The sequence below is a fragment of the Drosophila bipectinata genome, chromosome 2L (genome assembly GCF_030179905.1).
Source record: "Drosophila bipectinata strain 14024-0381.07 chromosome 2L, DbipHiC1v2, whole genome shotgun sequence".
Classification (NCBI taxonomy): domain Eukaryota; kingdom Metazoa; phylum Arthropoda; class Insecta; order Diptera; family Drosophilidae; genus Drosophila; species Drosophila bipectinata.
In genome coordinates this window covers 2,098,316-2,111,662 of record NC_091736.1, presented here as the reverse complement: position 1 = coordinate 2,111,662, position 13,347 = coordinate 2,098,316, and the positions used below count along the sequence as shown (strand labels likewise).

The following is a 13,347-nucleotide window of genomic DNA, read 5'->3' as shown; positions in this document are numbered from 1 at the left end:
TTGGTAGTTGTTGTTGTTGTAGTGTGTGTAGAAAACATTCACGTTAAAAGGTGTCTTAGGTGGGTTCCGGAAAGAGTGTTCAAGTCAGAGTTCGTACGTCATTTTGGGGGCTATACCGTAAATATCACTGTTTTGCTTTGTGTAAGGAGGGGGGGAGAGCAGAGTAAGGTAGACAGAATTCGAAGCTCGATTTTAGGAATACTTAGAGGATATACACTGACAGAGACAACTCATCCGAAAACTATGCAAAATTTCCAACAAAATTGTGATTTCATACTTTTCGTTCGATTTTGATTTCGATTCTGGTTTTAGGTTTAGATTTTGAGATGATTGGGCTGGTTTTTGTGGGCTGGTTGGTTGGTTTTTAGTGGGGTTTTCTGTTCTTGCGCTGCTTTGCTTCTGCTTAGTGTCTTTAGTTTTGCTCGTTTCCGTTTTCGGTTTATTAAAAATATATATTTCGTATATATATGTGTATGTATATATATGGTATGTGGTGATATATGTGTCGTAAAATATATATACACCTGTTCATCTTGTATCAATAGTTTGGTTTCGGTTTCTCTGCCTCACTGTTTCTGTCAATTATTATTATTACTTTGACTAATTAATTGGTGACTATAACTCGGTTGGTTTGCCCTCGGGTCGTTTTGTTCTTCTGCTTAATCGATTTGCTATAATATTTCAACAATAAATTTTCTAAAAACATGATGTTCAACGAACATGCTTCATCTCCAAGGGTTCGTGGATGCGCCATTTAAAAATTAATTCAATTCACTATGAATATATATATCTGTGTGTATATATATATACTTTTGTTTATATCCATTATTATGTGTCATTTTGTTACCATTTACAATTAGCTATCCTCCTTCTATCAATTCTCAAAACCTTCCTCAGCGAACCATAATAAGATGGAATCTTTAAAAGAAACCTCTAAGAATCAACCTTGAAATAATTAGTTTCTTCATTGGGATCATATTTTGTTTGCAAATTTGAATAAAGGACAATCAAACAAAATATTGTTGGTCCACGTGATCCCAAAATGAAAACGGAAAAGAAAAACATAAATATTTTGACAGTTAAAAAAATGTCAACAACAAAAGGGTTAACAGGCCAACAGTTATACCTACACACTCCCACTTCCGGCTACACTCTCCTACAAATAAATGGTTTCTTTCCCTTGTTTTTGCTTTTTTTCAATTAAGTGCTTCGGTGTCTGTGTTTGTATCTGTATCTCTCGCTGCGTGTGTGTGTGTGTGTTTTGCCATTTTAAATACATATCTAATGTCTCATAGGAACAATCTCTTATATATATCATATATCTTAAGTGTTTTGTCTGTGTGTGTGTGTGTCTGTCTATATCCTGTTCATCTTACATAAATTATAACAACTCAGCATATTAATTAACTTATAACTCTGTTATTGTACATACAATTACATAGACGTATGTGTTTCTGTCAGTATGTGTATGTATGTGTTTATATATATAACCTTTGTGTGTCCTGTCCCGCGATGTCTCTTTGTTGTTCCTCTCATCCTTTCGTGCTTGTCGGTCTCCGCCTCCTTAGGCTATTCCTATGCAAATTTTTTGTTTCAATTTTCTTTGGTTGCTTAACTCTTAGAACTTTATGGTTGTGTGTGTGTGAGTGTAGCTTACTTAACACTTTTTTTTTCGGTTTCTTGTACGGCAGTAATTTTTGCTTTTTGTTTGGTTTGTCCATAAAATATTTTATTTTAGTACATGATTTTGTCCCTTTTTTTTTTGTTTTAGCGAAATTTTCCTTTGCTCTTGGTTTTACTTAAAAATGTAATTAACAATTTTTTTATTTGAGTTATTTTTTTAGTGTTTTTTTTCTTATTTTGGTTTTGCTTTGTTTCGAAGCAGCTTCGCTAGTTGTTTTTTGGTTTTTGGAAATGAGCTTAACTAGGCAACTCCTTGCGCCACGCACACACCGACATGCCGACACCGATGGGGGCGTGTGGGCGCGCGTATCCGTAGCTTAATTGTCTAATTCGAACGTCCTTATTGCACGATTATGTGCGGAGCTGATAGCAGCACGGTTACCGTTGCAATAATCGTAAAGAGCGTGAAAACAATTAAACAAAATCTGCAAAGTAGAAGAACAGAGTGCCGTGCGGGGGCGCACACATTAGTAGAGAGCGTCTTCAAACAAGATGGCGGTCGGCCGGGCAGTCGGCCATCTTTTAATATTTGCGGCACGTGTATGCCGAACGATGGTGTGCGTGCGTTTATGCTTGTGTCGGTGTTTGTGTGTGGGTGTGTTAAGGCGTTCATTATGCCGGAAGTCGTGTGGCAGGCAAAGCGTTTGCCGAGCCTAATTGTTTGACTTGACCGGCTGCGAAACTGCCAAACTGCCAGCCTGCCACTGGCTCCGGTTCAATAAGTTCACACCAAATTGAATGTACACACACCTAGGAGTTCATTTGGGTTTATCATAATGTGGGTTTGAAGTTCAAGCATGAAGGCTTTTAGTTCTATGAATTATTACTATTTAATATTAATTAGAAAACTAAGAAAACTTACCTATCCACAACCATTGCAGCGAATTTCCAATCGCTTATCAATTCCGCTTCGTCATCGGCCTTGCGCATGCGCGCCGTAATGAATTGCAATTCTTTGAGAATTAAATGAAGATCTTTGTGATTGCAGCCGATGGCTGTGTGATGCTCCTCCACCGTCGTCGGTCGCCCAAAGCTTCTGCAGAGGTAGGTCCATAGATATGATAAATTTTGGACAATAAATTGTAAAGAAAGAAAATACTTACGCCGATGAACCGATGGCTGTTTGTGAGCCCGATATTGTGTGCCGGAAATCGTCATCGATGTCGAGGACATTGGCCAGCAGGGACTTGGAGGAGCGCTCCTTTAGCTCCAGCTCCTTCATCCGATTGCTTAGTAGTATTGTTTTTCGAGTAATCTTGCGGCCGGGTCGACCCATTCGCAAGATCCAGGGCAGCCATTGTAGGAAAACGGATTTGATCTGAGAATAGCCAAGAGTTAGGAGGGAAGGTGTGGAGGACTGGAGTTGGTTTGGCCAGTGATTGGTTAGTGACTCACCCACGGGGGCATTTCGTGGATATCCGCCGTGCGATGGTGATAGTTGAGCACCACAACAGTCAGCACCACCGACGATGCGACCATGAACATGATGCAGTTGAAATAGGTGCCTGGGGTGTTCAGTGGGTGGGTGGGTTCAGTGGTTGATTGGTTGAGTGGGTCGAACAGAGAGAGAGCAGAAAGAAGTAGTATATTAGAGTGGTGGTCGCGGGTCTTGCGATCTCATCGAAACACTAAGAACCAAAGCTCGAAATCATAATTTACAAAAATCGTACAACATTACTTTATTTTTTTTAGCTTCATTTCATGAAAGACTTTGGTTAGAGTTACGATTTGAGAAAGTATAGTGATCAACTTTACGGTGTGATTATAATGCTGTGACTATATTACGTTAATCTATGCTACTTTATTTTTTACTGAAAGCCACTATGTTTTTATTTACTTGATAATCTTAGGTAGCATTCGTCGTCATGCAGTTTATTGTTGACTGTTTTAATTATTTGGCATCATGCTTGGGATTGAACAAAAATAATTTAATAAAAAAAGACACAAGGTGCAATCAAGTAGAGGGTCACATAAAGTGTTTTATATTTTTTAATATCAGATATTCTTCAAATTCTTTTTGTAAATATTTTTAAAATGGAATTCTTAATACCCTCTCGACTTGAGTGCACTTTTAAAAGTAGCTACTCTAATAAAATATGAAGATCAAGCAGAATTGTGGGTGGAATTTTGGGTAATCATGGGAGAATCTTTGTCTGGGTTAGTATTTGGTTTTCAACTTGGTTTAAGGATAATGCTGTGAGTCGATACTTTTAATTGCTCTAGCGAACGAATTATGGATTTCTCAATTGATTTCGGCAGTTTACGGTATGCTCTCTGAATATTTAATGCTTGATGTTTAATTAATTTGATATTTTTAGTCAGCTTTTGATACTTGGGTGTGAGGAGGAACAACGCACTTTTGCTAATTGCGATTACCTAAAGCACAGATTTAAATATATATATACAAGGCGTTTCCGGTTTTGCGGTGGGTGGGTGGAAAAGCCAAGCAGAGGCCAAGCAAGGACACCCGCGAAGGCAAAATCGGCAAGGCTAAGAGTCGAGTGTGGTTAGCGTGTTGGTTAGTTGGAAATCGAGTCTCATAGGTTCAGCCAAAAGTCTAAAGAAGCGGAGGTCAGTTGGGTTTTTTTGGGGGGGTTTTTTGAGGTACGGGGCTTGGGTTCCAAAGATACAGTTGGTTCAACATCTTCATTTCGTTTTTTATCCAGTTGGAGTTGGATCATGCTCTGCATCGCTTAACATTCGTTACCTACTTTAGTCGCTCTAGTTTTGTTTTTTTTTTTTTTACAAGATTCACTTTTGATGTTTTTAGCGCAAACTTTCGTTATGTCTAAGGAGTACTTTGTACAATCGTTTTTTTTGAGTTTGATTTTATTTTGATTTATCAGCTAAAAGAGAGAAAAGTTTGTTTTTATAGCTCTAAGAATTTAGATTTAGTTTGGTTTTTTGTTTTTTTTGTTGATTTTTTTGAAATCATAAACTCAAAGTTACAAAAGATTGAAGGTTACGAATACCTAAGAGCGGTACAGCTTCGCTGGTCTTGGTAATGACATTGCCGACCAGCAGAGAGAAAACTGTTTGCGACAGTAGGATAGTGACACCTGCAAAATATTTTGTCAAATTTGGTCAGAACTGGTGTTTGGTTTGTTTTGGTACTAGGGATAGCCGGATGTAGAGAGTTCAGTCGGTCCGAGTGTCTTCGGTTTCGGTATCAGATTCAGAGATAGGCAGGATAGGCAGGAGCTTCGGGATTTTTAGACTAAATGATATTTTTTGGCTGAACCTTCTCGCAGAGAACACAACACGACTTGGCACACACAAAACCCGGGGTATACTTTGTAAGTATTAATTATAAAGATTGGTTATTGGCTGTTGTTGTTCTTGGTGGGGGAGAGTGCATTCCAAGTGGCTATACGAGTATACATATATATCGGTTATCTGTAAGCAAATAAATCCGCGACCCAAGTCAACAAACAAACATGATGGCAAGCGGATCCCAACGAAATGATATTTTTGCAATACCAGCTAGGCGATCGAACGACCAATATTTACATTACATAGTACATTATTCGAATCTATAATGGAGTTTTCGTACACAGTTTTGAGTTCTCAAAAAGGTTCTCAAGCAAAAAATATCATTCCGAGAAATGGGTCAAACAGTTGAATATCGAAAGTTCAGAGAGATAGACAGATAGAGAAGTGTGGTTGGTGGGGGGAATGTGAGTGGGAAAGTTAAATTATTTTGTGTAGAGTGGAGCGGTGGTTGGGTGGGTCATTGTGGGTGGTTTTTATATATATTTTTTGTCGTGGTCTCATGACTGGTAGTTTTATTTTTGTGAGTAAGTGTGTTTCGTGTGTGTGTGTGTGTGGCGGGTGAACGAGCGATAACGATAACGATAACGAGAACGAGCTGCAAGATGGTGGCAATATATTTTTACTCATGAACAAAACCGAGGGTGAAGTAACCTTGAGGTGAAAGGTGAAAGCAATGCAAAATTCGATACTCTATTGATGAGTGATTGAGGTGTTTTTGGCGTGATATTGATATTGATAGTGAGACTGAGAGTGAGAGTGAGAGAACCAAATCAAACACAAATCAAAGCAGTTAGCAAAAAAGTCAAATCATACGATATAAGACAAAAAATCATTTCTTTCTTTCTTTTCTTTAACTAATGGATATCTTTATTTGTTCAATGTTCGGTCTAAGTGAGGACATCACTTCACATCTGGTAAGCAAAGGCGTTTAATCGTGTTATATTCACAAGTATTATCCCAAACTCACTTGTATTGAAATCTGTCTCATAAGTATCTTTTGTAATAACATATGGGTTGAAATATTGGAGGATATTAGCGAAGCGGAAGGAGTACAAGCAATGTGTACTGCAAGACATAACAGTTATCAAACAGTTTGGATTTATATATAAAGAATACAATAATTGCATATAGTATTTATGATGAATAATTACAGAAGGAACTGGCTAGGCACTAGAAGGCAAGTCTCTGATGCAAAAGATAACAATTTTAAATGAATTTAGGATTTTATTTCGAATACGTGATGTCTAATGCATCTTTCAGGACTTGCCGCATCAGTTCAGGGAATCGGAATTATATAAATATATTAGTGGACTCTAAGGGTCGCACTGCAATGAGCTGGAGTAGAAGAAATCGAAGAGAAAGCGGAAACGGAAGTAGAGAAAGTATAGAACGGAAGTACATATAGATAACGATAGCATTTAAAAGTTTGCCCTAACTTGTGTTAACGGTAACTGGCTTCCTGGGGGACTTGTTGTTGATCTGAATTGGCTTTGATTAAGAAGCGAACCAAAAAGATTGTCGATTTTTCAAATGAATACAGAGATACAGTGATAGATAGATAAGATATAGCGAGAGATATAGATCGAGATATAGAGAACGAGAGAGAAGGCGATATAGAGGCAACTGAAGATAGTATGATCAACTAAGAAACTGCTTCGATATATATTGGATATATATTTGATATTATTATTACTTCAAGTTTAGAACGATTTAGAAGATAGGTTTGGGTAACAGAGAGAACGAATTGGAATTAGAATTGATTTGGTTTAGTTTGGTTTTGGTTTTAGTTAAGTTAAGTTAAGTTAAGTTAGTAGTTACTTAGCAAAGTTGTTGTAATTAGTAAACATAGTACGACGTACACAAATAACATTTAACAACTTTTTGTCACTTTAGAGTTGGATATTGTTTGACTTGGTTGTTGGTTAGTTAGACTAATACTTTATTTAAGTTTAATTGTAAGTTCGGTTTGGTTTCTTTTTGGTTTTTTGGCTTTGGTTGGTTTTTTTGGGGGATTATTTATGCGAACAATTTAGCAATGTGTGTGAGTAATATAATCGTAATAGATATGTATATATATATATAGATAACAACAATAACAATAATATTCAATGAATATATATATGTAGATACATAGATATGTATATATATACTGCTATATATACATATATATTTAGGCGTGTACGTATATGTAAATCATATTAAGTAGTTTAGTTAATTATTCGGTTTTGTTTGACAAATTTGAATATATATTTGCATTTGGTAAGTATGTTTTAAATGCAATCGCTACCTAACAAGGGGATTGCATCAGATACTTGGGGCAATGTCTCAGCTACAAGGTTGAGAAACACTGTGAGCGATAGAAGAATTGTAACTCCTGAAACAAAAGAATTTCGTTTTCGTTTTGAAAAATACAATAACAATCACACAAAAACAAATGACACAATCAAAATGGAAATTATAAAGCGTACGTTTATGTATGTTCAAGTGTGTATCTGTATCTGTATTTTGTATTTTGTATCTGTATCTCTAGTGGCGTTTGTGTATCTGGGTGTATCTTTTGGGTTGGAGGGACATTGGAAGGTGTTTTGGGTTCAGCAGGAGATTCTGTGTCATTGTGTCGGTTCCAGGTTCGAGGTTCGGTTTTCGTAGAGCCTTTCAAACAAAGGCCGACCAAGTGGGATCTTGGACTTTGAAGACGGAAGACTGATGTTTGGAGATTGGTTTTCTGGCTTTTTAGAATTTACATTTATCGGTTTCTTTGATCTTGATCTCTGAATGAAGTGTGACTGAGCGTGGATGAGTATATGCCTGAGTATGCTGCAAACTCAAAAAATCTAAGCAGGTTCAACAGAAATCGGAGGGGTAGGTCCCGGTATTCTGGGGGTCTAAAAGTACGAAAATTTACCGAAATCAGGGTTAGCTCTCTCAAAGTTGACCCATCTGAGATGCCGTGAGAATTCCCCGGAAAGTATTTTGCCACCTTTAAGTAGCTCATTTCTGAAAGTGTGGCCAAAAGACAAGTTCACAACAGCTCAGAGTATTAATTTTTTAGCAAAAAATATCTCAACTTTTCGAGAGCTTAGTGGTCAGAGGGGAGATGGGTGAATGTTATGGTCCAGCGGGGTGGGGGGTCAAGGGTAACCATCCTTTCAACTTCGACCCATTAGTAAAGTGAAAGAGGGACAGGAAAACTTTTGAAAGTAGCACAAGTTTTCTTCTTTAGTTCTGGCTGGTTCTTGGAATATTTTTGTAAATTGAACTCGAAGTCGAAGTCGAGGCGCCCGGGCTCAAGCCTCCTTAGAACCCCTGCATACTTGCACTACGTGTTGCCAATTTGCCACGCCCACATGCGCGCCTCATTTAATTTGCTACGTGCCACCTCGAAAGAGACGGCAAACCTCGAGGCGAGAAACAACAGAAAGAGAAGGTGGCAGCGTGGGGGACTCTGAGGCTAAATGGGCATTACGAGCGAAAATTTGCACATGGCATGCAAATGATTTGTCAAAATCCTTGGGGGGTCGTCGTTGAAAGCGGGTTATGGTTATGGGTTTGTTATAATCGGTATTGGAATCGGGTTAATATATATATAGATATATGACATAATATGAACGCATGATGGGCTCGACATCATGAACGATACGATATTATGTGGAGTTGCAACTCTACCATCTGATCAAATGGATCTGCATAAATGCAAGTTCAAATGTTGCTTCGATTTCGGTTTTTTGATTTAGGGTTTTTATCGTTTAAATGGAGATTCGTTTAGCGCTATGGTTCTATATAGTAGATATGGTTCGTGGGGTTCTGTTTAAATGCCAGGAGTTTACGGGTTTGCAAATGACTGGTTTTTTTTTGCGATTTTTTATATTCTTGTACATTTTGAGGTTTTTGAGCAAGAAAAGCTAAATTATTTTGGTGTTGTTAGTGGGTTATTGGGAAAAGATTGATTGATTGATTGGTTGGTTGGTGTGAGAATTCGATTCGTTTCTTGCGAGTAAGTATGTGCAAGTTCAAATAGTTCTTGCCGAGGCGAGAAGGAGAGATACTGAGATTCATAAATTTATATAAATACTTTTACTGAGAGATAGACACAGAGGGTTAAAGATAGTAGATTTGAGAAGGTGTTAAGCTTTGGCTTGCTTTCGGTTTCAGCCTCATTTTTTTTTGGTTTTGTTCGATTGGCATGCGCTCGTGTTGGCGACGTTGGACAAAAGTTCTGGTTGTCCTTTCGGAGGGGGGGATATCAGTGGTGTTGGATTGTTCTCGGTTGGGTGGTTCGGTGGGTTCAGGTGGTTGAAGTGGGTGGGGGTGGTACTGGTGTACTTACGTCTGTTCGGCGTGTTGTCTATTTACAGTGTTCGGTATTTGTGGGTGATCGGTGTCGAAATATATATATATATAGTCATATGGTTAATAAAGATGCTAAGTTAGCTGGGCAGCCCAGAGGCTCGTTTGTACAGCCAAGCGTTTTAAACTGGTTTGGATATGCTATACCTACCGAAGGACCTCTACATTTATGACATTCGTGTGCTTGGGGAGTTCACATTACAGATATAATGGTGTCCTGATCCTAGCTATTAGGCCTACTCTCTATCAAGCCAAGTATCAGCTGGCAGCTACTGTTCACTAACTACATGTCAAGTATTTCGATGGGTATTTCGGTGGAAAGTGTCAATTGGAAATTGGCATTCGATTCTGAGCTCGATTTCGAGGACAAGCACCCGCAGAAACTATTCTGGTCTTGAATGTAAGCACAAGTCCTTTGGCGCTTTACATTCCTGACCTCAGATATGCGGATGGCAAGCCGTCGAGCTCAATCGCACCACAATTCTCCACCACACTTCCCCTGTTGTTCTATTTATGGTTTTGTTGATGTTTTTTGTCGGACTGTTTCCAAAAAAAAGAAGGGAAACTAAAAAACTCGTTAACTCAGCTGTTGTGCTTTTTTGTAAGTTAGTTAGTTGGTTTTTGTTTCTCGACTACTGTTTCTTTTTGGCTTGGATTTTTTTTTTTCATCCTGTTTCTGTATCTCCTGGTAGCGAAAAAAGGTGGTTCGTTGGATTTTTTATGGTTTTTCTTTTTAGAGATTCGTGTATATATACAGTTGTGGCTAGATTTAAAATACATTTTCTTTAATTGCATTTCTGTCTACGTTTCTGATGCGGTTTTTGAAATGCTGCTATGCTTTTATAGTTGGGATGATTAGACGAGGAGGAAGGGTTGGAGGTTAATGAGTAGTGGGGTTGGACTCGTCCCGGCGTGATTATGAGGCGAGCACACTCTAAGGACAAGCGTATTTACAGGATGATCGGGTTACTCGGTTCCGTTTTATTCATATATATTAAGATATATATATCATATATATATATTATATAATGAGGTTTGGCAGGCTAGGTAAGGAACTTAAAAGAGACCAACAAAACGATACGATCGAAGGACAAAATAAAAGGTTTCATCTAGAGGCACACGTAGATAAACGAATTCCAACAAACAAACAAACAAACGAAGCAACAACCAAACGACGAAAATAACTCAAGAACAGACTCAGATTCAGTTTCAGATTGAGATTATATAGGTCGGCTTTATGGGCAAACACAGCAAAATCGAAACGAAAAACTCTTGTAATTGTAATTGTAATTTGTATTTGTACGTAGTACGTTGTGTTTGATTGTGAACTGTGATTGTGATTGGGCTGTGGCGATTGTGTTTTTGTCGTGAGGTCAAATACCAATTATGTCAGAGCTTTCTGAGGGGAGGATACACCTTAAGGCTAGTAGTGAAGTAGTGAGTAAAGTAGTAAAGACTGGCAAGACCAAGGACTAAGGTTAGTTGGAAAACGATAGAAAGTAGATCCAGTATTAGGAGTGACTCTGGCTTGACTGGGAAGTTCTGGAAGATATAAAGTATAGTAGTGTCTAGTCTATCCAACATCCAGTTGATCGATGGTGGCACACGAGGTGAGAGTCCAGATAGAGTAGTACACAGAGAGACTTAATTAGAACTAGTGGCAAACATATATTATTGTAGAGTTGGGAGCTATTATTGATCATTCCTCATTCGTGTGGAGGTGTTCGAGTGTTCTTTTTGGGGTGTGATTGGGAGGACAGTTACAGAAGTGTTGAGAGCTAAGCTAATTGGTATTTCGTATCGGTATCGGTATTTAGTTTCTTTCTGATCAGTTTCTCGGTTAGTATTAGTGGCTTGTATTTGGTTTCGTTTTTGATAGTTGGTTTGTCAGTTCATTGCACTACTGTAGCAAACTAATGATAACTAAAAACAGCATTAGCACAGCACGACTTCTGTATTGGCACTGTTAAGTGGTATCGTGGACCAGATCGGATCCGATCCAATCCCACTTTAGGCTATACTTTAGGCTTTAGGCGGGTTAATTAGCGTGTGTGTGTACCTATAAGAGGAACAGCGTCCGACGTTGTCGGCATTGACTCGGCGACAAGGTTAAGAAATACTGTTAATGATAGTAGTATAGTTACGCCTGCAACAAGAGATACAATAAATATAAAACGCAATTTAAATCAAAGTTCAACGCAAAAAACATCGGAAAACTGAAAGATCAAGTTTACATAATCAGACTTATTATTATTTTGGTTTTTTTTATTGAAAAATTAACATAACTTTTACACATTTTACTCATCAGATTTAGGTTACGGTTTAGTTCCTTTATGGGGATTTGTTCATGGAGTTTATAAAAGGGGTTTTATTTCGTCTTGGCACGGGACAAGTGGGACTTTTGATTTAGTTTTTAGAAAACAAGTGTTTTCCTTTTGAAAAGTGAAAAGCTCTTCTCAAAAGGAACACCCTCACTGATCTTTAAATTAAGTTTACTTTAGTTAATTAATTGAACAAAGAACATGCATAGATTGACTATTTTGTTTAAAAGCAGCGTTGATTATAAAGATTTTAAAGGGAGGTTTGGTTTTGTTTATTTTTTTTCATTGGGGAGTTTACTCGTATTTTGTAATTAAATCCAGCTAAGCCTCATTTCGCTACCTTCGCTGCACATGACCTCATCGATAACCTGCTGGACTTGGGCCTAACTAACTCTAACTCTGAGACATCTATGCATTTGGTTTGGTTTTGGACGGATTCGAACTCCGGACTTGGGACATGGGCAATCACCGCTGAAAAAACTCACAAAACACATTTATATATATTGGACAATATTCAGTTCAGATCAGTTGGTATGTTACGTGGTACTGTGTCTGCAAAAAAAGTAACTCGGAAAGGGGAACTCGGTTCTCGAATACTCACCCAGCGTCAGCTTCTCGCCCGAGTCCGGCGGCAATGTGAAGCCCAAGAGGGCCATCGATGAGATTAGCACACATGGCACGATTAAATTGAAAAAATAATATAATGTACGGCGACGTATTTGTATAGTAAAGGTGATATCGACATATGGTTCTGGGCAGCAGGCGTAGACTATCGTATTCTTCTTTCCCGGCATGGCTGGACGATAAGAATTCTCGGATTAGTGATCATCGAGCAAGGATATGTCAGGGATCGAGACAGAGGCACAAACATAGACGATATGTACAGACACAAAGACACATATATTATGTACAATAGATTTTTACAGATCGATATCTAAAGTATGTACAAATTAATTATAAAACTATGTCAAAGAAATAAAAAAGCTAAGCAAATAATAACGGTCTATGAAGCCATTTTTTCAGTTTTGCAAGCAATGGGTTTTAAATAAAAAGCTTATAAAATATATATTTTTTTGAGTTTGAGATAATGCGGTTTAGACAATTTACAAATGACAACGATTAAACGAAATAACAGTTAGAGGAATAAGCGTAATGAGGTTTGTTTACTAACCAAGCAAGTACCACTCGCCATTTGTTATGAAATCGGAAAGATCCCCTCCATCTTCGGAATTCAAAACCAAATCCAACTGATTTTTTTATAATGTTAATATTTTGTATAGGGTATTCATACAGAATGGAAATTAATTTACCATTGGCAAATTAATTTTTACATAATATCATATATATTTTTTTTTTTTGGTGGTTGAGTTTTGAGTTTTTGGTATTTGTTTTTTTTATATATTGGAGAAAAAGAACATTTAAGATTTTAGTTTGTTGTTGAAAAATTTGAGAGATTTTACAAAAAGCCACATTGAAACAACATTTATGTACAGATATAGCATGTGTTCGAGGTGTACGAAAGAGAGAGAAGTAGAGAGAGAGATAGAGAGCGAGCGAGCAAAAAAAAATATAGTTTTTCTTTTTCATTTGAATAGTTTTTTCAAAAAATATTTGTATTTTTTATTCATTTATTTGTTGTGGGTGCAAAGTACGTGGGAAATAAAAGCGCTGCAACTTAGGTTTGTACTCAAAACATCCTTCATCATTGTTATTTAATTAGTTT

At 37.6% G+C, this 13,347-nt stretch overlaps 1 protein-coding gene across 7 annotated transcripts in view; it reads right to left on the bottom strand.

Annotated features, from left to right (window-relative positions):
* Positions 1 to 1,685: 1,685 nt before the first annotated feature.
* The window catches only part of nAChRalpha6 (nicotinic acetylcholine receptor alpha6), a 90,946-nt gene continuing 79,284 nt past the window's right edge, over positions 1,686 to 13,347 (bottom strand). For 4 of the 7 annotated variants that reach the window (XM_070276760.1, XM_070276759.1, XM_070276763.1 and 1 more), the window contains exons 8-14: positions 12,796 to 12,871; positions 12,226 to 12,420; positions 7,244 to 7,330; positions 3,079 to 3,188; positions 2,787 to 3,001; positions 2,546 to 2,719; positions 1,686 to 2,108 (exon numbers count right to left, since the gene is read on the bottom strand). In XM_070276760.1, coding sequence (XP_070132861.1) covers positions 2,024 to 2,108; positions 2,546 to 2,719; positions 2,787 to 3,001; positions 3,079 to 3,188; positions 7,244 to 7,330; positions 12,226 to 12,420; positions 12,796 to 12,871 — 942 coding nt within the window. In that variant the 3' untranslated portion in view covers positions 1,686 to 2,023. Of the gene's footprint in view, positions 2,109 to 2,545; positions 2,720 to 2,786; positions 3,002 to 3,078; positions 3,189 to 7,243; positions 7,331 to 11,362; positions 11,450 to 12,225; positions 12,421 to 12,795; positions 12,872 to 13,347 lie in introns of all 7 variants that reach the window. The other 3 variants (XM_070276762.1, XM_070276761.1, XM_070276764.1) reach the window with 2 other exon arrangements.